The sequence below is a fragment of the Aulonocara stuartgranti genome (assembly GCF_965226115.1).
Source record: "Aulonocara stuartgranti genome assembly, chromosome: 13".
NCBI lineage: Eukaryota > Metazoa > Chordata > Actinopteri > Cichliformes > Cichlidae > Aulonocara > Aulonocara stuartgranti.
Window position 1 is genome coordinate 34,205,179 of NC_138949.1, and position 26,032 is coordinate 34,231,210.

Sequence of the window (26,032 nt, forward strand, 5' to 3'; positions counted from 1 at the left end):
ATGTTTGTATCTTTTCGCTTTTCTCCTTAAATTAATTATTTTAATAATTTGTATAAAATTATCTGGAGAATTTTAAATAAACAAAATCTAAAAATTCAAATGAAATAGTGATATCTCTGAACTGAATGTATTACAGTCGATGAGTTCACAGGAAATAAATAAAAAATTAAGATAATGTGAATTTTTGATATATAAATAAAAAAACATTTGAAATGCTGTTTTTTAATTTTCCTGAATATTTTTTGCGACTGTTATTGTTTTATTGTCCTCCTTTTTTGTTGTTTTTTTCTCTTCTCGTTTGAATGTTTTTCACACTGATTTCTCTCCTGTTCGCTTCACATCAGAGGTGCAGGGTTCTTAGCTTTATTTTGAAAATCGGGAGCAGGACGTGACCTTGGGGTTGTGATCTTGGTCTTGTTGCTGAATCCAGTTTGGAGTTTCCAGACTGAAGTGAACCTTGAGAGCTGCGCGCAGGTAACGTTTCTTTAACTTCGTTTAAAGTCAAACTGCTGATCAATAAAATAAAATTATTAACCGAGCGCTGGACACGCACCTGTAACTCAGGTGATTCCACCACAGCCGAACTTTAATGTGCCTCATTCTCGCGTGACAAACATTCGGGGTGACGTGAGCAGCTGTTACTCGATCACTGAGGATTATTGATGATCGATTATTGGGTCGTTTCAGCGCTGGCTGTGTTTGATGCAGATGAAGTGTGGAGGTGTTGGAGGTGTTGAGGTTGCGCTGTGATGTTTAAACTGGCTCGTTCTGCTTCTGTAATCCAGGCTCGTGTTTGTTGTCAGGCGCAAAGAATCCAGTTAAATAGCCACTGTGCTCGGCTCCTGGGGTTTGTTCTTGAGCTGCTTCACAGTTCAAAATGATCCTTTACCGCATACCGAGCCCTCAGATTCGCCAGTTTCCGGAATCCTGCCGAGGGGCCGCGGAGTGAGGACTTCCAGTGTGGCGTGTGGTGGTCTCGGTGTGGCCCACCTGCGGCTCAGATGTACCTGAAAGAAGTTCCAGAGGAAACAAGGCCTTTCTAACAGGAAGCGTGCTGCACGCCAGCCCTGCCGTCGGCCGTTTTACCCCGTGTGACCCGAGGCGGCTCCAGGCGCTCCGCCACACCTGCATCACCTCCATCCAGGTGTTCACGGTGGATCCAACGCGTGTGGCTCTGCTCGCACATTTCCCCGAAACGAACCCGTGAAACAGCCGTGCTGACGTCAGACATCTGCAGGGTTAGGGAACATTCATCGTTATGACACTGACCTCTGACCCTGAAGTTTTCCTTTAAGGCGCTCTGATGACATCCACAGACTTCATTACTGTAAATATGATCAAAAGAGAATTTTCTAGACACAGATGTTACAATATTTAATCATCTTGTCTGTTTTATTTATAAAGCACCAAAGACAACAGCAGTCGCCTCAAGGTGCTCACAGACTCACAAATATACAACAGACAGCAGCCAACAATCATGTGACGCTCGCAGAGCACAGATGTGGTGCTGATGGTGCTGATGGTGCTACATTAAAATGAGACTTTTTTGTCCGCTCTGGAAAAATGAATGAAAGGAGAATTTCTACCTTACAGACGTGAAAATATCAAAGCAGATTAAAGAAGCTGAGGAGAGTTTAAATAAGGCCGAGGTCCGAGAGTCAAAGTTCAGAAAACTGTGTTTGGAGGAAGCAGCGAAGCTTCAGCAAGTCTTCCTCGTCTGTTTGTAGGACAGAAAGTTCTGACGGCGCCTAAACGCCTCGTTTGGTTTGCAAATCATTGAAAAAAATTCATCATTTTCTTTGAAAGATGAATTTTTCTGAGTAGCTTGAAAAACATTTTTCCAAAAACACATGAAAGCAGATGTAAATGTGACCTTTCCAGAGCTGCTCCCCCTCCTCCTCCTGTTGGGTTTTAGGCTAACAGTTTCCATTGGTTCTCAGTGTTTGTGCTAAGCTAACCCTGTGAAACTGAGGCTGTGGTGAAGGCGGACTGCTCCTTTAACTGTGTCTGTTGGGCCTGAGCTCCCTGATCGTCCCCACACATCACAGAGGAGGAGGAGGGTGGAAATTCCCACTGATGTGACTCCATCAGCACCGAGCTGTGTCATTAACCCTTCGCTTACCATCCACAGGAAAATCCCTGAAGGAGGAAGAACAGGTCAGCTGCCTCCTCCTCATCATCATCATCATCATCATCGTCGTTGTCAGCGCTGAGCCATGGCAGGAGCCCTGCGGTACGTCTGCTGTTAACCCTGTAATGTGCTGTGATGCGTTTCCTGTTTGTTATGAGATGTTTTGGAATCCTGTTGCTCAAAGCTCAGCGACGCACAGGAATGTTTCTGTGGTTTCTACGGAAGCCCCGAAGCTCCAAAAAGTGATTTTTGTTTTGGTTTGTAGGTTGTGCACTGAAGTTAAAGCAGGTTGTGTATCTCACTTCCTGTCCTGCTCGCTGCAGCGCCAGGGTTTTGTTTTAAATCGTCATGGCACTATTATTATTATTGTTGTTGTTGTTATTAGTAATATTAATTCAACTTTATTTATAACAGTCGCCTCAAGGTGCTTTATATTGTAAGGTCGACCCTACAATAATATATACAGACAAAACCCCAACAATCATGTGACCCCCTATGAGCAAGCACTTTGGTGACAGTGGGAAGGAAAAACTCCCTTTTAACAGGAAGAAACCTCCAGCAGAACCAGGCTCAGGGAGGGGCGGGGCCATCTGCTGCGACCCAAGACGTTTGGGTCCATGTTCTTTTCACCATTTTTAATCAGAACAACTTCACTTCAATGTTACACTGACTGCACTCACAGCGCTTTATGCAGCACACACAAACACACACATAAAGAGCAGTGATGTGATTGGTCCTCCAAACGAGTTTTTTACCCTCTGACAGTGAAACACCGACCGTGAGCTGATGAATGAGAGCAAACACAAACATGAATCAAAAGGTTAAAGGTCGTGAAAATGTGACAGTGTCACGCTTGGTGCACTCGGGTGTGTTTGTCCTCCACGTGTCTGCGTGGGTTGCCAGACAGGTGTGTTCGATCACCTGAGGAAATGAACCCAAACCTGCGTAGTGTCTGCGTCCTCCAGCTGTAGGCTCCACCCCCTCGCCCCTGACTTGATTTGCAGGAAAGAAATCATTTTTAAACCGCCAACAGACCGCCGCTCTGAAGCGTGTCATGCTTTCTCTCGTGGATTGCATAAATCATCATTCAGCGCAGCTCACATGTAGGTACGTAGTGCCCCTCTGCAGGCTTCCACAAGTTGTCCAATCAGAGAAAAGTATGTTTTTAAAGAGACAGGAGCCTGTTTGAGACGGAGGATGGACTGATGCTTCGGTCCCAAGCCGACAGCAGCCTGTTTTAGATTAAATAAATCATCTGACCAGCTGAGACCTCAGTCTGTTTTGTGTTTCCGTGACAACCAGCAGCTGATGACTAACACCTCGTTAAGGCGCATGGAGGTTGTTTCTGAAACAGCGGTTGCTACAAAACATCCCAGCGCAGCGGAAAGTTTGACTCTATATGGCTCTCACCTGAAAGCGATGGGAACCTCTGATGCAGACTGACGTTTGTTTATTCGTTCAGTTTGTTGCTGCTCTTCCTCATAATCAGAGCCAAGCTGCAGGAAGCGCCTGATGTTTACAATAGGGGCCAGTTTAATACGGGTCAGAATAAGAAAATAAAACTGACAAACCATCTCATCCTCAGATTTGGATTATAAGTGACGCCCTGTCTGCGCCTGTCAGGTAAAAATACACGTTAGACGCTGTCGGTTTTCTTCATCACTCCTGTATCAGCTCAGTGTATGTTTGCAATAATAATAATAACAACAGGAAATAATAATATTGTAGTGAGAATAATAACAGGTGTATTCGAGTCGTTCTAGTTCATTTTTCCTTGATGAGAAACTAAAAGAGCAGCGTTTGTGTCCCCGTGAAGCCCACACACACCCTGGTTTATTTAAAGTTTATTAAAGTTCTTCTGGCGGTTGTTCTGCTAACAGGCAGCAAAGACGACGTTGTTGCTGTTACATTTAGAAGTTCATATGTGGGGAATATTCTCTGACTCATGGCAAATATTTCCTGATTTTACATGCCTCCATTGAACTTCTCATCACAGAACAATAGTGGATTCAGACACTCGTATCACTGCAGTAAAAAGAACATAAATGTGTTTATCAGTGTGGAAACTAGTGCTGGGTCATTTCACACCGTTCACGGTAACACCGGTATGATGTTGGGCAACGATAAGAAAATGAAATATGGCGATAGAATATGGGTAAAACGCGCATGCGCAGTGCCTTTGTTTACATACGCACATGGCCGAAAAATGGCGGTGACGCAGAATGAGAAGAGCGAAAGCGGATCGTTGAGTGAAACCATGAACCTGAACTGGTTTGTAAAAATGCTGCAGCTTCACTGGTGTGGAACTGGTTTAGCTTTCGTCCGTCAGATACACAACAAAGCACTATTTTTGGTAGCGCATGCTAGCGGGCCGTCGTTATTACCGTGTTGTTTGGAAAATACGGCGCACTTAAAATCAATCCTTTGATTTTTCTGAAAGTCGACAGAGCCCCTTATAATCCCGTGCGCCTTATGTATGAACTCTGGTTGTGTTTACTGACCTCGAGACGATTTTATGTGCACGGCGCTGGAAAATCTGTCAGATGTTTCACTATGACTTTGCTAAGCTACGAAGTCGCACCGCTTGATGGATTGTCGGAGCGTTACAGCTATCGTAGGCGGAGCCTCGCGGAGTGATACGTACTGTGCTTCAACATAATATTACCGTACTGTGTGTGTATAAGCTCTTTTTAAGTGTTGTGGATATTATACATGGTTATGCTGAGGATGTGTCGGCCAGTTTCCACTGGAAATGCCTTTTGGTTAAACTGTCAGCGAGGAATTTGCATTTGCACTGTTAAATGTTTATATAACTTTAATGCAGATAAAAAACAGCTGCTTGTTTCAGTGGAAATGCATTGATGGGGTTTTTTGCACTAATAAAGTTGAGGAGTTGTAAAGTATTTTGTCTCGTGTCAATTATATCGTCAGTTATATCGTTATCACAAATTTTCAAATGTATATATTGATATAAATATTTCTGCTCTGGTGGAAACAATCTGATTTATCTGAATGGAAAAGTTAAAGTTCAGCTTTTAAGGTTTTAATCTCTACTCGAGGCGGTTACAAGATGTTTGTTTTCATGACAGAAGCTCTGTTAATAATCTGGATCTGATTTGAGATTATTTCAGTTTCTTATTGGCTCTAACGTTCTGATCCATCACTTTGAGCGTTTCTTACTAACTAATGTTACTGACAGGTCGAATCCTCCTGCCTGTAAATCACTGTCTCATCTGTTTTAACATTTAGAAATGTTTGTGAGTCTAAGGGACGGTCTACGTAAGCATGAAACGCTCCACCTGTAGATCTCCACCCTCATCCTGCTCTTCGTCTTTTCCTTCTAACGTATTGGAGGACGTGGTTTTCCAGCAGCTGCAGGTTTTTCAGCCTGGCTCCACAGAAGCTGCTCTTTTGTCTGTTGTTAATGATCGCATGTGTTGTTGACGGTGGTGATGCTGCTCTGATACAGTGGATCACATGATCTGGATCTCCTGAACTGTCGGATACTGTCTCTGGGGCATACCTCAGGGTTCGGGTCTGGGACCACTTGTCTTTTCACTGCATGTGCTGCCACATGTTGCGGATCATTTCTATGCTGATGACGCTCTGACGGGTAACTCTTTGTTGTCATTGCACAGTCATACCTAGAACAACAGTACAATGAAATACGACACACAACACAAACAGGACAACACAGTAACTTAACTAAATAAAAGGAAGAAATAAAAGGGACGTTTTATTGCACATTTTTATTGTTATTATTATTATTATTGTTGTTACCCCCCCCAAAAAAAGTCCAGGGAGGTAGCCAATCAGGTCAGCTGATGTGCCGGTCCTTCAGGGAGGGAAGAGGATGTCCAATGATTTTTTGGGCCATATTAATGACCCTCTGAACCTACATGACGTTCATCAGCTGCCGGTCGCACTCTCCATAACTCCTCCTTCAGATCTTGAGCCCTGACATCAGGTAATGTTGGAGTCATATTTGATTCTTTCATTTGGCTCAGGTATCGAATACGTTGATAAAGCAGCGTACTTTAGACTTAACTGAAGTTAAACCGTCTGTTTCTGGTAGAAAGGTCTAATATAATGATTGCAGCGGGTTCATAATGCTGCTGACACGGAGGCGTGGCCATTATTGGCCCGTCCTCTGATTGTTGCACTGGCTTCCGGTGACATGCACACAAACATTTCAAATATTGTCGCTAACTGCTTTACGGGGTTCGTCTACGTCACGTGTCATTCACTGAGGTCCGCCTACTAGCTGCTGATTGGTTCGCACTGCTGACCGGGCGTTGTGAAACTCCAGAATCGTCTTCCTCATTACCAGCCTTCAAACTGAAGAAAACCCTTCTCTTCATCATCGTTCTCAGCTTCAGACTGGGTTCAGCTTCTGTTTTTCTATCATTGTTTTACTTTTTATCTTATTTCTCTTGTCTTTCTTTATTAAATGATTATTCTTATTTTTACTTGTTATGCAGCACTTTGCTCGTTGCTTCAGTGTGGGGTAGAAATGCAGCGACAGAATCAGGAGCGGCAGTGAGGCCGATAGCAGAAACTCAGTCTGCAGCTCGAACGTCTCAGGCTGATTATTTATAACCATCATAAACCAAACATAACCAGATTCAAGCTGCACAAGTTTCATGAAGGTCAGTGCAGCTCACAGCTGACTCACAAACCGTGAATAAGACACGAGAAGAACAAATCCAACAAAATAAAGAAAAGACACAAATAAACTAAACTAGGAACAATGTGCAGTAATCAATAAGCTCTGATCAGCAGGTGGAAGAAGCTTTCAGATCCATTCAAACCTGCAGCGTTTTTATTTACTGGTGAGACGAATCAGGATCCACAGTTTGGTTAAATACACACAAACGAAGAATGTGACATCACATTTGCACTGGCATGTTTTTTTAAATACAGATGTTAATAATGTGCGTGACGATGACTCATTGTACCATCTGCTGGTGCAAATCGGTATTACACAAAAGTCAAACTGTATCTGAAGATAAAGTTTCACAAACTGAGCGCGCGGCTCTGTTCACATCATACATGCTTCCCTCAGGCTGGATCATCATAGCAAACATTTCTACTGCTATGCTGATGACACCCAGCTCTCTGTCCGTGAAGCCAGATAACACACATCAGTTAAACTGCAGGTCTTAAAGATTCCTGCAGCTGCTGTCAGCTGTTCTTCTGTGGTGAATGACTGAAGCTCTTCGGCTGTAGAGCGTCCGGATGCTTCGGGAAACAAGCTGAAGGAGCTGGAAGCAGCCTGGGACGTCTGCTCGAGGTCACAAACATGAAGTGTGTCGCATGGGCATCCTCAGCTGTTGTTTGTGTGTCTGCATCGCGTTCGGTGCTTCTCACGCTGCAGGTGAAGAAATGTTTCATCAGGTTAATTCAAGCGAATGACTGAAGCTGTTTCAGGGAAACATGAAAGAAATAACCTCTGTGGATTCCTGCAGACTTCCCCTCGGGTTTTCTCTCATCTTGCTCGTACTCTACCTTTGTGGGTTTGTCTCTGCACAGCGCTCTGATTGGTCGATGCGCTGAGAGGGGCTGTCCCGTCACAGCGGGTTGAAGCTGGGAGAGCAGTGAGCTTCGCATCAGTTTTGAGTCAGAGGCGTTAGACGAGGGACAGGAAGTCGAACGAGAAACCAGCAAAAAGACAGAAAAGAGAGCAAAGAGGAAGCAGAGCGGAGCCGGACGCCCGGCTGTGACAGAGCGCCGTTCACAGCTGTAACCTCTGCAGGTTCGTCCCTGTCTGCTGGTTCTAGCTTCACGCTGGGCTTCAGCTTTAATCAGCTGCTTTGTCTCAGTGTTAAACTGCTGGGGTCTGACGGCTGAACGCTGTCGGGCCGGTTTCTCGTCCGCTCTCTCGTGACTGTGCTGCAGACCTCATCAGCTGTTTACGCTCTGATGAGGTGAAATAAGCTGTGAGAGTGCGGCTGTAGTTATTTACTGCTCTTTAAGCTCCACACGGCTGCTTCCATTCGAAGCTGTTTCTGTAGAAGTCGTTCACACCATCATGAGTGTTATTTAAAGACTTTAACTGTCTCAGGATGTCGACTCTGTCTTTATTTTTCAGCTCGAATGTTTATCTCTGTTTTTCTTTTTGTTTGTTGTTGCTCTTCTTCCTCGTCTGCCTCACCGGCAGCAGCAGAGTGACATCAGCAGCTGTAGCCCCGCCTCCTCTCTCTGCAGGCCTGGGATTCTGGGGGTTTTCCTCAGCTCAGCCACTTCCAGGAAGTGACTGAAAGCAGAGCGAGATACGGGAAGGGGAGGGGCAGAGAGAGAGGGGGGAGATTAGAGACAAACAGCAGAGAAGAAGGAGGGAAGGAGAGAGGTCGTGCAGTGTTTGAGTGCGTGAAAGTGAAACTGCTGAACTTCGGATCGCTTTGCTGCGCTCTTGTGTCTTTGTCCGCCTCTCGGGACTTTCAGCTTCAGCCTGAGGGGGCTTAAAGCGACTCGGCTCGGCCGATGGTTCCTCCGACACGCCTCTGACTTTCTCAACGCTTCTCACTGACTGTCTCTGTTTGTGCTGCAGGATGACTGAAGCCCAGTTCATCGGCGGCTACGAGCACGACGTAAGTACTTTCTCTACATTTGTCTTTATTCTCTCCACTACAGGAAGTGTGTTTTTAATCCAGCTGATCAGCGAGCGTGCCTGAGCCTCGCTCTAACCGTTCGTTCTGACACGAGAACGTGGAAATGATTTCAGGTCTCCTCTGATTACATCATCCTGAGTGGATTCAGAGGTTTTCTGCACATCTGTGAAGTTTTATTTGATGTCTAAAAGAAGAGACGCGTTTACATCAAAGCCTGAAATCAAAGCGTGCGGTGGGCTCTTTGTTGTAAACCTGTGGAGACCTCAGCAGGAAGCAGCGACACAAAACCAGTTCAGAAAACTTTTCATACGGTGCGCGAGGATCGGATCAGTGTTGGATGTTGACTCGGGAGCAATGACACCGTTTCCAGTTAAAGAGGAAGCCACTTCTCATTCAAAGAAGCACAGCTTTGTATTTAACCAGGCGAGAGGTGCAGGTGACACAACGAAGCGTCGCAGAGCTTCAGTCGGTTGCTGCTCGTTTTCGCTTTGAATAAAGTTGTTCCTGCTTCTCATTAACTGAGGAGGCCTACCACAAGCCAAACAGGCTCCAGATGTTTGCACTGGGTGTCTGCTTCAGGTTAGCTGCTGGAGTACGAGCTCAGCGCGGTGCGTTCATTAGGACGGCCGCAGTTGTCGCTCCTGTAGACGTGGCTCAGGATTAATGTGCAACTTACAAGCTTAAATTTGGTAAAGCATCCCAAAAATGACATTTAAAATCTTCTTCATTCTCTATATGAGTGAATTCTGTGCAGCTGAATGCAATCATGCAGAAAGGTGTAAAACAAGTGGAGGCAGTTAAAGAACAGAGTGCTTCAGTTACGGTAAGAAATAACCGATTCGTTTGAAACTCGTTAAAAAGCAGAAATCTGAGGGGCTGCGAGGGGGTTTACAGCGCTAATGATTCACGTTTAACTGATCAATCATTTTGATACCAGGGATGTGTCAGTTTTGCCGATAAATCGATGATTCACAGGAACGTTATGAAGCCCCTGAAACTGTTTTACAAGGGTTACCTAGGCAACTGGAGTCTGGAATGTCCGCCAGCGACCAATCGTAAGCCACAGAGTGAGGCACAACGAACGAGCCGCTTCCTGTGTGATGGAGGTGTTCCACAGGGATCGACATTGGGCCCGCTGCCTTTATACATCACAACTGTAACATGTGCTTTTACACCGACAGCACAGTCTGATGGTACTGAAAGGTCTGAGCTGTAAAGACGATCGATCGACGCTCTGTTAAAGATGTTTCTGCTTGTTCGTCCTCAGCTGCAGCAGTTCATGCCGTACGACTATATTCCAGTGGACATAAAGACAGAGCCCTTCATGCCTGAGACAGGTGAGCATTCAGGACGATGTCACAGTCACGTCAAACTATGGAACAGGTTGAACTCCCAGCTCATTTTTTGCCTCCTTAATCAGAAAAAAGATGCGTGCCATTGTAGGAAACAACATCAATCTGCAGACTCTCATTTGTGTTTGTTATTTAAGTCAGTTTGTTGCCTTTAACACACTGACCTCCTGTCTGAAGCATCTCACTGCACCACAACATCTGGTTTAAAAAGGTCAAAGGTGAACCATTAACGGGTCTGACTGAGAACACGGTCAGGCTGGAGTCAGGAGCTCCTGAGAACACACGAGTGTGTTTGAAACCAAGCCTTGTGAAGTCCAGAGCCTTTCACCATCTTTAGGTTTTGCTACAACCTCAAACAGCTCAGGATGGACGCAGCTCTCTGATCCTGCCCTGGGGGCGCCCCAGTACCCTCCCTCAGTTTTAGAAACATGTACAGTCTGGGTTTCATACCCAGAAGTGTGTGTGTGTGTCGGTTAGTGGGCATCAGTACTGTAACATGTTACAAGAAACTCCACAAAACTCCAGCGAATAACACCTGGTCATCTAGAACCTTCTAGAATTTACTCACGTCTGGTAACATTTTGCTTCTCGCTGATGAAATAGTGAAAGTTGATGATGATTTTGAGAAATGATCAGTCACAGCGACTGACGAGTGTTTTTTCTTCACCTGTGTTTGTGTTGTAGCTCACGGCCCGTACATTCAGATCATCGAAGAGCCCAAACAGGTGAGACTCACATCTTACTTCCTGTTACAAACACGACAAGGCAGCGGTGGGTGGATAAAGACTGCAGTGGAAACATGGAGGTGACAAAGATAAAGATCGAAGCAGTCGTCAACAATATAGCGTAGCAATAAGACACAGACGGCCTGATAAACCTGGATTCTTGGTGGTTCAGATCTTCAACAATGGTTTAAACGTGATTGTTCCTTTGTTAGTCCTCATTTGAATTTTATTCACCGGTGGAGTGATTAACAGACGCCAGCATTACCGACGAACGGTCCATTAAGTGCTGTAGCTGCTGATGGTGTCCCACAGGGATCAGAGTCAGGTTCACTGCTTTGTCCCAGTCCAGTTTTATTCCCCTGAGCCTACCACAGACATCATAACATTAACGTCTTATCCTGATGTTTTAAAGTTTGAAGTAGAAAAGCTCTGACAATACAAAGTCTACAGCTGTGGTGGGATGCAGCGTGATGACGTAACACCAGCAGCACGACACAAAAATGTGTTTGTTGTTGTGTTTGTTGTTGTGTGTAACGTGAAGCCGAACGATGCCCTGCATGGCAAAGCAAACAAAGGATTTGAACAGCGTGAGGTGATGAATGAGCTCAAAGCTCCGACCTGAGCTGAAGCTCAAACAGGAAGAAGAGACTTCGTTCAGACTCAGAGCGGTGCTTCCCCGGCGGGCTGATCCACACGTTAATACAACAGTCACTTCCTTTTATCCAGGGTTTTCCCAACAGTCATATAAGAACACGGGACAGAGCCGACGAGCACAAACAGGGAGTTTCTGCTGCTAAAGGTTGCGTGTCTGCTGACTGTCTCTATGCAAATCGCTCAGTTCTGCTCTGAAGGCAAAGGAAGTGCCGAGTTTACGCAACCAGTGCTGAAGTAGTGACGCAAACGCTCACAGCACCACAGCCTGCACACCGGCTCTGATATGCAGTCGCATTTTTAGCTTTTCTTCAGAATAAAGTTTTAATAAAGTTTAAGATCACGAGTCATGCACACAGCAGCTGTTTGTAATGAAATGAACAACAGTTTCAGACCCGTCGCCTTGTTTTAAATGTTGTTGAATTCATGCACTGCTTTGAAGAGAAAGTGAAACTGTGAGCGTGACGGCTCAGGGAAACAAATACAGATGTTCCCTTATCTTGACTGCTGTGCTTATCTTTAACGTGTGTGTGTTTACAGAGGGGATTTCGTTTCCGTTATGAGTGCGAGGGTCCATCACACGGCGGGCTCCCGGGGGCCTCCAGCGAGAAGAACAAGAGAACGTACCCCACAGTGAGGGTGGGTAACACACGTCAATAACAACCTCGGCATTTTGCCACGTTCACCTCTCCGGCGGTCAATGTTTCTGTACGTCGACCTAAAACTGAACTCAGTCAGGTCGTTTTAAAAAACAAACCCTCGGACATTTGTTTCTGGATGAACGATCCAATAATCAATCAGTGCTGATCGGGAAATGTGGACGTGGAGTTTCCAGCCAGGTGGGGGCGAGCGCCACATTTGTACCGATCTTCACGACAGTTTGAGGAACAAATGTTCTTCACGCACACTGATCGGTGACAGTTTGCATCCAGGGAATCCGATGAGCGTCCCTGTTCGTGCTGTCTCTCTACATTTACAGTTAAAGACTTTTTGGAACTTTTTTATCGGGTATTTTCAGGACAGGAAATGTGGGAGAGCTCGGTACTACACCTGATCTCCCTGTGCGTGGAGACGCTCGGAGGAGCTCTTAGCAATAATAAACATAAATGTTTATCCGCAGAGAGCCACGCGTGTGTGGTAATGACGTAAAAGCCGGTGTCCCACAGGGCTCCACGCTGGGCTCGTTATCGTTCGTGTCCTAAAGCAGGTTTTGAAACGTTCTCCCACAATACGTTTTCTGATGTTTGTGTAATAATTGTGCAACACGTGGCTCAAAGTTCACCACTGCAGAACCTCCAGCCTTCATCTTTACACACCTTTAACCAGAACATCCACCATTTTTATTAAAGCTGTTCATGGAGTCCAACCTGAAGCCCGCCTGTGGCGTGCAGACCGTAATGCTGTCTTTGTTCCTCAGATCAATAACTACGTGGGTCTGGCCCGGGTCGAGGTCCAGCTAGTGACGCACACCGACCCTCCTCGCGTCCACGCCCACAGTCTGGTTGGACGCCACTGCGTCGAAAACGGCACCTGCACCATCGACATTGGCCCCAACGACCTCACCGCCTCGTCAGTATCCAATCACATCACGGCATTATTACCCCCTCCCTTTTTATTTACTTCCCCTTGGCCTTATTATTATTAAAAAACACAAGGACCCCCTCAGAGTCAGCTTCTAGTCAGTCTTTGGTCACTTTGAATCTTTTTTATTTAATATTTATTTTATTGTTATTTCGTTTTCTTTGTCAGTTGGATGTTGTTTTCGATGTGCTCTTTGTTGCTCTAAAGTTTGGATTTAGTGTCAGACAGTTTAAAGACAGAGAGGCAGACGGTTTGTGTGTTTGTGCCTCTTTGTGCTGCTGTGAGGGAAAAGTCCAAAGAGGAAGTCGCAGCTTTCTGTCTGAGATTCAGATGAAATCCAGCAAAGTGTTGGGAATCTTTACTGCAATGAAAAAACCCAGAGAGAAAAACAAAAACACACTGAACACATCGCTGCCTGTGTTTCACTGCAGTCACGACCTTTATGTAGAAAAGAGACTGTGCATAATGGATGATGTCACTTCCTGTAGGTTCAGCAACCTGGGGATCCTCCATGTGACCAAGAAGGGTGTGGTTGAAGTTCTGACCCGGAGGCTGAGAGAAGAGAAGAAGCGGCTCAAAGGGCCGCACTGTCACCTGACAGGTAGACTCACCTGAACACCTCAGTCCTGAGTCTTTGTTTCGCTTTGTCACCGTTTAAAATGGTTTGCTGTTCGTTTTCAGAAACGATAAGTAATCGTTTTGCTTTCAGACGTTCAGAAACAGAAAGTCAGAATTCTCCTTTCAGTTTTTGAACTTCCTGTTTCTTTAAGCATCAGAACATGCCGTGCTGTCATGTCCGCACACAAACGTCAGACCGTACACGTAGCGATCAGCTCAGCGGGACGAGCAGAATAAAAGGTGTCGAACTCGTGCGTGTTTGCAGATGTCGAGGAGTCGGCCATCGTGAAGGAGGCCAAGGAGCTAGGGAAGACGATGGACCTGAACATCGTCAGGTTAAAGTTCACCGCCTACCTGCAGGACAGCACCGGCGCCTTCACCCGAGCGCTGAAGCCCGTCGTCTCCAACCCCATCTACGACAGCAGTGAGTCCTCAGTAAAGATTTGCTTAGACGAGAGCTCGCTGTGCTGCAGAGGTGGACGAAATCAATGCTGACCATGCAGCGTCCTCAGGCCTCTGATTGGATAGAGGTTTGAGCGTCCTGCTCAGCTGATCTGAGCGCAGTGAACTTTGTAACGATGAGCTGTATTTGCAGACGTGTTTAGTGCTGAAGTAACCAGTTTGTTTATTAAAGTAAACAATGTAACTGATGAAGAAGCAGAAAATGAACCGCACTGCAGACGCTGACAGAAGCTCAGCTCTGATCAAAATCTGTTCCTCCTGCAGAGTCTCCCAACGCCTCCAACCTGAAGATCTCCCGCATGGATAAGACGTGCGGCTCGGTGCTCGGAGGAGACGAGATCTTCTTGCTCTGCGACAAAGTCCAGAAAGGTAAACAACAAACCTCCAGCGCTTTGTTTTCACCGCCGCTCAGGCTGCAGACATATCCCATCATGCCTCTGTGCTCCTCAGATGACATCGAGATCCGGTTTTACGAGGAGGACGAGGACGGATGCTGGGAGGCATTTGGGGACTTCTCACCTACGGACGTCCACAAACAGGTAAGTGTGTGTGTGGGAACCAATATCCCGTCCCTACAAGTTGGAGACTCAAAATGTGGTTTTAGTGTCAGGGTTACATTTGGGGTGTGTGTGTGCGTGTGTGTGTGTGTGTGTGTGTGTGTGTGTGTGCGTGCGTGCGTGCGTGCGCGTGTGTGTGTGTGTGTGCGCGTGTGTGTGTGCGTGTGTGTGTGTGTGTGTGTGTGTGCGCATGTGTGCGCGCGCTCTGAGGGGAATTCCTCCAAACGGGCTGCAGACACATCTGCCCGCTGGACGAGTTCACCTGCCTCAGCTTCAGCTTGAGGCTGCGTTTGGGGGAAGCAGCTCTGCCAGAAATCCCGTCTCAGATCTGCTTCGTAGGAAATGTCTGAGTCGCCGAGAGACAAACAGAGGCAGCCTTCAACACAATAAACCTGCAGTTTGTGGGTTTGTGGTGTGTGACGTTAAAAATTGTGAAAATAATATTAATAAAGTGTCGGTGGCTTTTTTCGATGTGCAGGAAAGCCCCCACGCACAGCACAGCATGTGTAACGTCATTAAAGAGGAAGTCATGTGACGCACTGCAGCTGTGCACAGTGAACACAGACGACTGTCAGTGTTTTTATAAATGCTCTCATCACTGCACTCATCTCAGGTTTTTCTACTCCTGCTCTGTATGATGTCACAAAGGGCAGGTAGCTCCCAGCCACAGAAGCCCCACCCACTTTAAAGTCTTGCATTTGTGAGCGTGCTCAGAGAGGAATAAGGCGTTTATTTAGTAGAGATCCATCGTGGATCACATGTCTGAACTGAAATGGAACCAGCCCCTTAGTTTGGCTCGCAGTGGAGCTGATGTTTCCCATAAGGCACTGCTGTCCTGCTACTGCGTGCTGATTGGTCGGTTAAGGGTTTAGGATGCTGTAAAGCGGCTTGTGCTGTTGTGATGTTCCTGATACTCACAGAAACCAGCAAAACTTTTTTCTCCAGTCTGTTAAAGACGCTTTTACCAGCTCAAGAGCGCCCCCTGTGGAACAGGAAGACCATACACGGGCGGTTCTCCGTGGTGTTGGAGGCTCTTTGGCATTGTCTTAAAGGGGGAGGAGCTACAACAGCTTATTTTAGGCCAAGGGTGATCTGAGGGGCTGTGTAATGTAAAGAAGGATTATTTCGAGCCTTCACTCATGCAAAGCTGGTCTAATAGAGGCCACGAAGAAGAAAACACTTAACACTGAGTAAATGTTCTCCTCCCTGCAGTACGCCATCGTGTTCAAAACGCCGGCCTATCACAGCACAGAGATCGAGCGGCCCGTCACCGTCTTCCTGCAGCTGAGGAGGAAGAAGGCGGGCGACAGCAGTGACCCCAAACAGTTCACTTACATCCCGCAAGTCCTAGGTGAGCCGCCACGCTGCACACAGCACATTCTAACCGGGCGCTGCCGGTAAATCCCCACAGAGGCTCGCAGATGTTTGGGGTTAAAGGTCACAGTTCTGGGGTTTCCCACAGTGGAAACTGTTGCCATGCACAGACTTTCAGTCCTCACCTACTCACTCAGGTGTTCATTACACAGCAGCGAGAGACACAAAGCGCACTTTCTAGTTTGTTTTCCGTCACCATCGTCTCGTCTTCTCTCCCTCGCAGACAAAGAGGAGGTGCTGAGGAAGAAGCAGAAGCCGCTGCCTCACTATGAGCACTGGAGAGGAGGAAGAGGAGGAGGAGGAGCCGGGGGATTTGGTGGATCAGGAGGAGGAGGTAGGAATGTTTCTAAGATTGGCATGAGAAGGGGGATTTCCTCGCATGAACACGAGGAAGGCGTCTCTCAGACTCAAATGGACGCGGCGCCGGGCTTTCCTCAGCCGTCCTGAGTTTTGAATCTTCTTTCTGCAGGATTTCAGTTCCACCAGGAGATGAATGGAGCCGGGGGAGGAGCAGGAACGGGAGGGTTTTTTAATGTCTCTTTCTCTGGCTTCGGTAATGGGGGAGGGGCTCAGATGTCAGGCTCCGCCCCTCAGTCAGGTGCTGCTCAGCAGCAGCAGCAGACCGACAGACAGACAGGAGGACAGAGCGACTCGCCGCTCCGTCAGCAGCTCCTTCAGATCGGTAAGAAACAAAACTGTTCTCCTCTCGTCGTACGCCGATGACGTGCCGCTGTACGCTCTCTCACCTGAACCTCCACCTGTGCTGCGTTTCCAGCTGCTGCCCTCAACAGCAGAGTCTCTCAGAGCGCCCGGCAGACCGCCACCGCCCTGCTGCAGTACTGCAGCACTGGAGACGCTCGCGTCCTCCTCGCCATCCAGAGACACCTGTGTGGCATCCAAGATGGAAACGGAGACACGTGAGTGTTTCTGAGAACCAATCACAGCAAGTTTCTCCTCTGAGGTTTGTTTGGTGGCTTCACGTGTTTGTTTCTCCTTCCAGACCTTTACACCTGGCCATCATCCATCATCAGACAGGTGTGATCCAGCAGCTGATCCACACTCTGCTCAGCAGCCAGCAGCAAGGCATCATCAACACAGCCAACCACCTCCAGCAGGTAAGCTCCTCCCCCTCCTGTCTGATGTAGATAATGAGTAAACCCAGCTGTAACAGGTAATAACATCCTGCATAGTTTACAGGTTACTAGGTAAACTAGAACTCGCCTCATCTTTTTAGCTGCAGTCTGAGGACAGGTAAGCAGAAACTGGCAGATCAGGTGTTTTCAGATGCGCAGGTAAAGTCCTGGGAAGTTTTTCCTGTTTGGAGTGTTTGTGCTCTGATCGGAGCACGGAGCACACACCTGTTGGGCAGGTTAGGGCGCTGCAGGAAGCTGCAAACATCCTTATCACGTGACCGCTGACTCCTCCTCCTCTGCAGACTCCCTTGCACCTGGCGGTGATCACACGGCAGGTGAAGGTGGTGGAGGTGCTGCTGAAGGCGGGGGCTGACCCCAGCCTGGTGGACAAAGATGGCCGTACCCCCCTCCACCTGGCGGCGCTGGCCGGGGACCACAACATTCTTCGCTTCCTGCTGGCTCACCTGGGAGAATGCCACGCCCACCTGGTCAACATGCCTGATTTCCACGGTGAGAGGATGCCACACACACACACACACACACACACAGAAATATAAAAGGCTGAAAGTAACCGAAACGTTTCTCTCCGTCAGGCCTCCACCCACTTCACCTGGCTGTGAGGAGGGACGGCGAGCGCTGCCTGCGTCTGCTGGTGGAGGGCGGAGCCAAAATAAACGAGCCTGAGCAGAAGAGCGGGAACACCGCCCTCCACCTGGCCGTCAGAGAAAACCTGTTCAAGGTGGCCTGCCTGCTCATCACCGAGGTAACGAGACACAGCAGGGGGCGGAGCTTCTTTACATCAACCGGCAGTGTGAATCTGATGTCATTAATGTCTTTGTGTTTCCAGCTCCGAGCTGACGTTAACGCCTGCACGTTTGGAGGAAACACGCCGCTCCACCTAGCCGCAAGCCTCAGCTCGCCGACCTTCTGCTCCATGCTCATCGCTGCAGGTGAGACACGCACACATGGGGAGGCGGAGCCACGTTTAACAAACAGGTGATTAAAGGTGGGCTGTTCCTCAGGTGCTGATAAGTCCATCGAGAACGATGAGCCGCTCTTCTTCAGCTCCTCCTCCTCAGACGATGAAGATGAACCAATCAGAGAAGAAGAGAAAGAGCGAGAGGTCGCCCCAAAGACATCCAATCCCCGCAAGAGACCTGCAGGAGGCCACACCCCCCTGGACCTGGCTAAATGCCAAAAGGTAAGTTGTACTTTCAAAATAAAAGCATATTTTCCAGATGTAGAGACGACAGATGTACATGTGATCGACCAACTGCGTAAACAGCGGGGTAATCGATTCAGAGTAATCAGAGTACACCCTCAGGTGGCATTTTCTGAACGTCGTTACGGTTTGTGAGGACGCTAACAGAGAAGCTGTTGTGTGTGGCTACATCACCTCTTCAGGTCAGGAAAGTGTTGTCGCCATCTAAGAGTCCGAAGTCGGATCGCCGCGGCAGCGGGAACATCAGACCGACGACCAGCAGCACTGAAGGTTTGTCGGTTTTCTCTTTTTAGCTGATCGGCTTTCAGATGTTACTAAAAACAAGCTAACGTGAAGCTGCGATGCCGCCACAGAGGTGGAGCGCGCGGGGCTTGACGAGGACACGCTGTCACGGCTCGTGAACGTGCTGAGCGTCGGCGACGTCCCCTGGAAGAAACTGGCGGAGAAGTTGGGCATGATGACGCTGACTCACCTGTACCAGGACAGTCCGACGCCCTGCCGCCAGCTGCTGCGCCATTACAAGGTAAGAGCCACGCCCACTGCACACGTGCCTCGCTGAGGCTGCGCGGGGTCACGTCTGACAGCCGGCCTCACGTGATGGCACCCCACGTGTCCGCCTCTCCCTCTGCCCGAGTCAATTAGAGGTCTCTTCCTGTTAACAGGGAGTTCGTCCTCGCCACCGTTTTAGGGTCTTTACCCTGAAATCAGCTGCAGGTAACAGCTCACCTGCCAGCCACGCCCCGGCTCTGCGACACAAACAGGAAGCATCGCTGGTGCTCATAGATGTTTCCGTAAGCTGTGCTGCTACTTCCTGTGCACACAGTCACATGATCGCTGTCAGTTTATTATTTAGAGGAAGACTCTGTGAGGGACGTTTCCTGTTTATCTCGATCAGGTTGTCAGACACACCTGTGACACCTGTGAGCAGCAACGTGTCTGTTATTACTGCCGAGTCTCTAACGTACCGCGTAAAGCACCTGGAGGGGACTTCGGTGATTTTCTGTAGAACTGAAACAAACTGAATGTCATGGGCTCCTCCTGGTGGAGTATGTGGGTACTGCAGCAGTGTGACTCATGTATCTCACAGGAGCTCGTGGCAGTCTTCCACGTTAAGCTGCAGAGGTGTGCTTTGTGACAGCTGCAGGTCAGATTAAACGTTTGTGTGTGTTTGCAGCTGGGTGGAGGTGCAGTCGAAGGCCTGGTTGAAGCTCTGCAGTCTCTCGGTCTGACAGAAGGAGTCCGACTGCTGAGGAACGCCGAGCTCCGAGACGACAAACACAACACAGGTAACTGACGGAGGCGTCCGTTAGCTCTGCTCAGATCTGATGTTTTACACGCTGCAGCGATAGAGCAGGACGGTACTGAGCATGTGCAGAACAGCGACGACTGGAATCTGTTTTTAGTCTCACATCTAACATCGAAGTGCTGCTTACGTTTTGTTACGTCCAACAGACCCACTCACCTCGTTCTTATTCTTCTCTTCAATCAGACGTCACTGTCGACAGCGGCTTCGGCAGCCAACCAATGGAGGACGTGGAGCCGCCCGCGGGCGTGCAGTGACGAGTGCGTCACGAGCACCATCCTTCTGCGATCCATCAGAAACCTGCAGCGGGTTTCAGAGATCGGACTGTAAACGTTTGCTTCCTGTAGGATCGAGACGAACATTTGAAATCCAGCTCAGCGAATCAAGATGAAGTTTTTTATAAAACAAATACAGAGGATGGACGAATCGACGCTGAAACTGTACCATAGATCTCAGAGCGTGCTCTTTTTAACTTATGTTTCATTTTCCTGTAATAATTTCACTTTATTAAAGAGTATGTGTGTTGTGTCAATAACCTTTTTGAAAAGTTGGGTGGATGAAATGATCAATAAATCTGTTGTTTCACTTTCACACTGAGCTGCTTCTTCTCCATTCTGGAAACTGGAATTTCCCATTTTCTGTCCGGTCTGAAACGCAGCACGCCTGCTCCCTGATATGGACGATCCCAGCACCTCAAAAATAAAGTGACGATACCAAAACTAAACGTATAAGTTTGATGTGAAATATGAGCCAATCAGACCGCACTTCAGAGAGGAATTAAAAATAAACATTGAAGTTTACCAGAATGAAAAGACGGCGACCTGCCCGCCATGTGGCCGCGTTTTCTGAGGTAAGTTTAAAGGAGGAGCTAAGCTCGCGGTCTCAGGTGTTTGACACACCGTAATCTCTCAGCAAGAGGATTTTAACTCTGATCCAAGAGGCGAACAAAAAGTGGCGGCTCACCATCAGCACAGGATTGATCCACCTGGAGACGGAGGAGCTCAGACTGCATCATGGATTCTTTCACTGCATCTGTCTCCTGTGCAGAGGTCCTCCCTGCACTGCTGTGTTGTTGTGTGTCTGAGCTACACTGGGACATCGTGCTGGGAGAAGACTGTCTGACAAACCTGACTTCCTGTTTGTCCTTCTGATTCTCCCTCGTTGGTGTCTGACCTTCGTTTCTGTGCAGCTTCTCTGATTTGATGATAACCTTGTTTTAAGAGCCTCCTTTGCACATGTGTGTTCCTTTGTGGGAACATTTTCTGTGTTGTCCTGATTACTCCCAGTTTGTGTTCCCGAGGGTGGTGGGAGTCAAAGAGGACGAACTGGTCTGTGTGTGTGGGTAAACTTCCTCAGTGTTCACAGCACAGTGCAACACTGGTAACCTACAGCAGAACCAGCTTCACCCGATCAGACCTCAGACGCATATTTAGATACGAGTGGGAGACCAAGTTCAATGACATGAGTTTATCGGCTGTTGATCAAGTTGTTTCTTTGTGTGACGAACAGATTTATTTTTAGATAACTCATGACCAGAACTTGCCAAATTTGGCATACGCCATGAATTCATTTACTAGATGATGTCATTCTGGAAAAACTGTCACTATGTGAGGGAGGGAAGATTAGCCAGTAGTAGCCTCAGCGTAGGTACAAAGTCCTGTCTGTGTCACAGCACCGGGTCTGCCACTCAGTGTTTTGTGTATTTCCTGTTTTATTCTTTGATTATTGTGTTTTCTCAGTGTTTCCTGTTTTATTTTGACAGAGTCGTTAGGTTTGTTAGTGTCAGCTGTTTCCTCATGTGTTTCCACTCCCCAGATTACCTCTAGTCTGTGGCTGTATCCCAATTCAGGGTCTGCAGCCTCAACGATCCTCAAGGGCCGCGTACTTAAAGACCGCTAAGGCCGGAAGTGCGAGGCTTGTGAAATGGGACGGTCTAACCTCTGTTGTGATGCCCAGGTTGCCTAGCAACCATGATACTAACAGCTGGAAACGTGTCATACAGCTGTGTTTGACAGACAGTTCAAATCCCAGCCACGCCTACCGAGTCAGAGGAGCCGTGACTCGCACGAAGCTCTTCACGATCCTTTGAATAAAAACACTCAACGTCGATGTTTTCTTTTGAAAATCTCTTTATTTTTTGCCTCGAAGCCTTCAGGATGATACAAACAAGTTGTTTGCGTTTCACTAATACCAAACCTCACAGGAAGTGACAGCGTATGTACAGATACTAATCGGCGAGCCGGCGGCGAACATTCAGGCCGCAGCAAAGCCCAAAAACAAAGCAAGTTTTCACAGGAACTAGTTTGTCGTCCTTCGAGAGACGAGCAGAATAAATTAATGGCGCCGCCTCTCTGAGGAGGCTCAACCTCTGCGTCACTCTAAAATATCTAAACCAAAGTGCTCTAAAACGCAGCGAGTGCTAGCTAGGCGTCCAGCCCAACTACGATATGGCTTCTCGAGGTTAATGCGAACATTTATTTACAGGACACAGACGAAGAGCTGAAAGCGGCCGCGACGCTCACACAAAGTCATCCTACGCTGCTTCACGTTGCACAGTGCAGAAATACACGGAGTGTTACAGGATATGTGGGAGATAAATAGGAGTCGGCACCGCGGGAGCAGAAACGAGAAAAGTTAGCAGGCGAAGCAGCGATTTCTCCGCACGGAGATCCACGGCATCGCTGACCCAAATCCTGCCGCCCGGCGGTCACCTGCGCGCAGCTCCAGGTCCAGGCTCAGGAAAAAGCCACAAACGATTTATGTACACTGAACCAAAATGGTTTCCTGAACCTCAACCAGAGCTCAGAAGACCCGAGGGCTTTGTTCACCCTCCATCCACCCCGACCTCCTCCTCATCCTTCATCCTAATCTGAAAGATCACGCTGCATCTACATATGGAAAAATGATTCCTGCAGCCGTAGGCGTGTTGATGTTGAAGAGAAGAAGCTGAAGGATGGATTTTCAAACGGATGCTGACTCTTCAGGAATAAGCAGAGAGTTCGGAGCCATTTCAAAGGTACCGGCGGAGCTGTGCTCAGAGACGGGCCAACGAGACGAGAGCGTCGCGAACGAGCCGAACAATTCAGAGCCGCAGTTCCTCAAAAGTGCTCCAAACATGACTCGTTCCCCAGAGCGCCGTCCATCTTTTAACTACAGGCTGTGTTCCTGGTATGGACCAATCACAGCTCTGCAGCAGTGCCCTGTTAGCTGATGCCACAGACGCCCCCAGCTGAATCTTCCAGCCTCACGTCGGGAACTGCGAGAAGGCGAGGGGAGCAAACCTCAAACACGGACAAAACTACGATGAGTCTGTTTTATAAACAAAGACCTGAAAGCTGCGACTGAGACCACAAGTTCACTTCTATACAAGCCGCCCCCTGCTGGACATTAGACAGAATGCAGGTTAAAACTCAGGATGGATTCAGGTTTTTCCAAAGACGCCAGCTTAAACTGAGCGGACTTCTTGTGTCCAGAATACCTAAAAGCGTTTTTTTCCTTGTTTTCAGTCACATGAAGACTCCCAGTGACCCGGGTTTCATGTTATGAGGTAAAAATGTTCACAAAGAACTGATTTCTGTTCGGTACCTTTGAAATGTTCCCTCTGTGGCGTTGTACCTGCAGCTGAAACACAGCGTGGAGACGCTTGTTCTGGAGATAATAGTCCAGAACGTTTTTCCTGATTTCAGCGTGGAAGCTGCCGTTTCCCCTTTTTCTCTTTTTTCCACAGCCTCGAGTTTCCTCCACAGACGACGCCGGCGGTTCCAGCATTACGTGGCCAACAGTGACAGAAACAAGCTTCAGAGTTTTTCCCTGACGTTAGAGTTCAACATTGATCCTCTGCTGCCACCTGGAGGCCTTCCCTGTCACTGTCAGCCTGATGAGCTGCATCGTGCAAACTCTGCAGCTTTACATAAAAAACTTCCTGTTCCTGAGCTTCAGACCTGCTGAGGTACAGAAGTCACAGAGTGCCAATATTCAAATCCACCTGAAGTCACAGATTTTACTGTCTAAAAAATAAAGGTCAGCACTTATTTCAGAATTAAAAGAGTACCTACTGAACAGGAAGTCATCTTCACCGGATCAGAGGGAGACGTTAGGATTGTGTAGATTATTTATAATATTCTCAGAACCTGGATGTAAACAGAGCAGATTAGATCCCTCTGGTTGAACGCACGTCCATCAACACTGTGATTCAGGACTAATGTTCAGTTTTTGGCACACATCTCGTTTTCAGTCATGGTGTCAGAGACGCTCTGGGCTGTAATCTGAACTCTCAAAGTGGGAAACAACATTTCCACACAGCGTTGAGCTCAGACGAGACCACGCTGTCACATTAACACCCTGACTGACGACCTCCGCCAGTGAAGAACATGTTGGTGGACGCTTACAGCACTCTGGCGACCCCTGGTGGCTGAAAGAGGAAACTGCTGCTGAACATCAGCACGCTGGTCAGGATTTGAAACAAACGGCTCTTTAACAGAAAGCTGTCAGGTGCTTCTTCCTGGATGTCAACGACGAGAAAGGTTTACACAATAATAACTCTCAACTCCTCCTCTCCTACGGTCATGTGACCGAATCCACCTGTCACCTGTTTGGTCCACAGCACTTTACAAACATGTTAAATGAGATTTACATGAAGAAGAACACCGTCCTCATGACGATGAGGTGGACGGACTCCAGCACACACAGAAACTATGGAAGCCCATTAGTGACAAAACCCACAGAGTGAAACCAGCTGCAAAACAAATCCGACTTTTTCAACAAGAGAAAAAATTAAACATACTCTCACCAAAAATGTTCGATTTTCCAAAATTTCTCTTAAATTTAAATTTATCCTCATATTTTTATTTAAAAGTTCACACTGAGATTTTTAACTTGTGGTTTTTAAAGTTAAAGATTTTCAAGTAGTACAAACAACAAAACATCAAAATCTGAATAAATAAGACACCTGGCTCCCTGCAGTGTGAACTCCTGAAGTTTTATTTTGTTCCCTCAGCAGATTTTTGTCACTAATGGTCTTCCGTACAGCCTGTTTTTTTCCAGCAGAAGTCAGAAAAACTAAAAACCCGTCTCCATCCAGCATGTTCAGGCTGTATTTACACATCAACGCAGCACTACTGTGATTACTGTGCACACTCACACACACACACTCGCACGCGCTCAGTGGAGTGCAGAGGACGAGGAGGTTCGGCGTTCCTGTGTGGCCGCTCCCTTTGTTTGTTTGTTTGTTTATCTCTCGCTCTCTTGTCCCCTTTGCTCGGTTGCCATGGCAACAGTCCCACGCACTCTGTCCGTCACATAACGTCGACATGGCAACCCGCTCTCCTGTGGGTTAATGGGAGAAGCAGAGCGGCGGCGGTGAGGTCGAGGACTAAAATAAAAAGTTCCCGCTGCAGCTGAAAGCTGAGCGGCTACTCACACTCCAGCAGGAAGTAAAGCTTTTATTCTGAAAGTCTGCAGCTGTCCGTTCCTGCTGAGGCCTATGGGAAATAAAGGGACGGCTGAGCGATGAACCGTGTTAGTGTTTCCTGGACGACTCGCCCATCGGGTCGCCCTCAGACCTGACAGGCGTCTCCTCTCCCACGGACCTCGAACGTCTCGGCCAATCAGGCGACTGAGGTTTAACAGAAAAGGTTTAAAGGAGGATGTCAGCCTGCTACCCATGATGCTCCGTGTCCGTCTCCAGCTACATGACACTTACACGACGCCGTCCTCACCCCTTTACGGCGCCTCCTCCTGTTTGCTGCTCTGTTTCTCCAGCTCCGCCCGCTGGCCGCTCCCACCGCCGTTCTTCTTCTTGCTCGCCTCCCTGCTGCTGCTGCCGCCGGCCTTGGAGGTCGAGGAGGACGTGACCTTCAGGCTCTTTGACGTCTTGGAGCTGCGGGTCTTTTCCTTGTTGGTGGTGTCCTGGGGCAGCGAGGGGCTGGAGTGCGCCCTCTGCAGGCCGCCGTCATCAAACAGCCGAGCCTCAAAGGCGGAAAGGTCCTCATCGCCGCTCGCCAGCTTGGCCCGAAGCAGCATGGCGTACGTACCGTACCGGGTTTTCTGTGGGAGAGAAGAAGGAGGAGATGTGAACAACGAAAGTGCCGTTCTGGGTCTAATGAGGACCAATCAGGGGGCTTTTCAGAGTCTGACCTGATAAATCATCATTATTATTATTATTATTAATAATAACTGTGCTTCTCTCCGGTTTTCCAGCATCTCTGTTGTTATGTGACATCAGGGCGAAACCTTGTGTGTGAAGGGGGCAGGAAAACGGCGCTGTGTTCCTTCCTCTAAGAACACGGCGTGCTGGAGTGTGTGCAGCCTGTT

The 26,032-nt window shown here is 47.9% G+C and overlaps 2 protein-coding genes and 1 long non-coding RNA gene across 7 annotated transcripts in view; 1 reads left to right on the top strand and 2 right to left on the bottom strand.

The window, feature by feature from the left end:
- The first annotated feature begins 364 nt into the window (after positions 1-364).
- nfkb2 (nuclear factor of kappa light polypeptide gene enhancer in B-cells 2 (p49/p100)) lies at positions 365-20,311 on the top strand. 2 transcript variants are annotated; one of them, XM_082556941.1, is made up of 24 exons: positions 365-474; positions 2,132-2,233; positions 8,682-8,721; positions 10,010-10,079; positions 10,779-10,819; positions 12,011-12,109; positions 12,888-13,039; positions 13,540-13,652; positions 13,935-14,093; positions 14,396-14,500; positions 14,582-14,670; positions 15,901-16,039; positions 16,286-16,396; positions 16,532-16,744; positions 16,838-16,979; positions 17,063-17,177; positions 17,498-17,705; positions 17,789-17,958; positions 18,043-18,145; positions 18,218-18,396; positions 18,600-18,687; positions 18,771-18,940; positions 19,592-19,703; positions 19,907-20,311. In XM_082556941.1, the coding sequence occupies exons 2-24, from the start codon at positions 2,217-2,219 to the stop codon at positions 19,975-19,977; spliced, it is 2,706 nt and encodes a 901-aa protein (XP_082413067.1). In that variant the 5' UTR covers positions 365-474; positions 2,132-2,216; the 3' UTR covers positions 19,978-20,311. The 2 variants fall into 2 exon arrangements, with proteins under 2 accessions (XP_082413067.1, XP_082413068.1); XM_082556942.1 differs by lacking the exons at positions 365-474; positions 2,132-2,233 and adding an exon at positions 7,681-7,886.
- Positions 20,153-20,607, bottom strand: LOC309720244. The gene is made up of 2 exons (XR_014280448.1): positions 20,522-20,607; positions 20,153-20,412 (listed from the first exon to the last, which is right to left on the bottom strand). It is a non-coding gene; the product is annotated as an uncharacterized lncRNA (long non-coding RNA).
- Positions 20,608-21,831: 1,224 nt separating this feature from the next.
- The window catches only part of psda (pleckstrin and Sec7 domain containing a), a 48,567-nt gene continuing 44,366 nt past the window's right edge, over positions 21,832-26,032 (bottom strand). For all 4 annotated transcript variants that reach the window (XM_082556727.1, XM_082556726.1, XM_082556725.1 and 1 more), the window contains one exon: positions 21,832-25,765. In XM_082556727.1, coding sequence (XP_082412853.1) covers positions 25,442-25,765 — 324 coding nt within the window. In that variant the 3' untranslated portion in view covers positions 21,832-25,441. The remainder of the gene's footprint in view (positions 25,766-26,032) is intronic.

What these genes read in the sequence shown, in the direction of transcription:
- nfkb2 (XM_082556941.1), top strand. An exon ending in CAACATGCCTGATTTCCACG is followed by an intron (nt 17,706 to 17,788) that starts GTGAGAGGATGC and finishes TCTCTCCGTCAG; the next exon opens with GCCTCCACCCACTTCACCTG. An exon ending in AGCTGCTGCGCCATTACAAG is followed by an intron (nt 18,941 to 19,591) that starts GTAAGAGCCACG and finishes GTGTGTTTGCAG; the next exon opens with CTGGGTGGAGGTGCAGTCGA.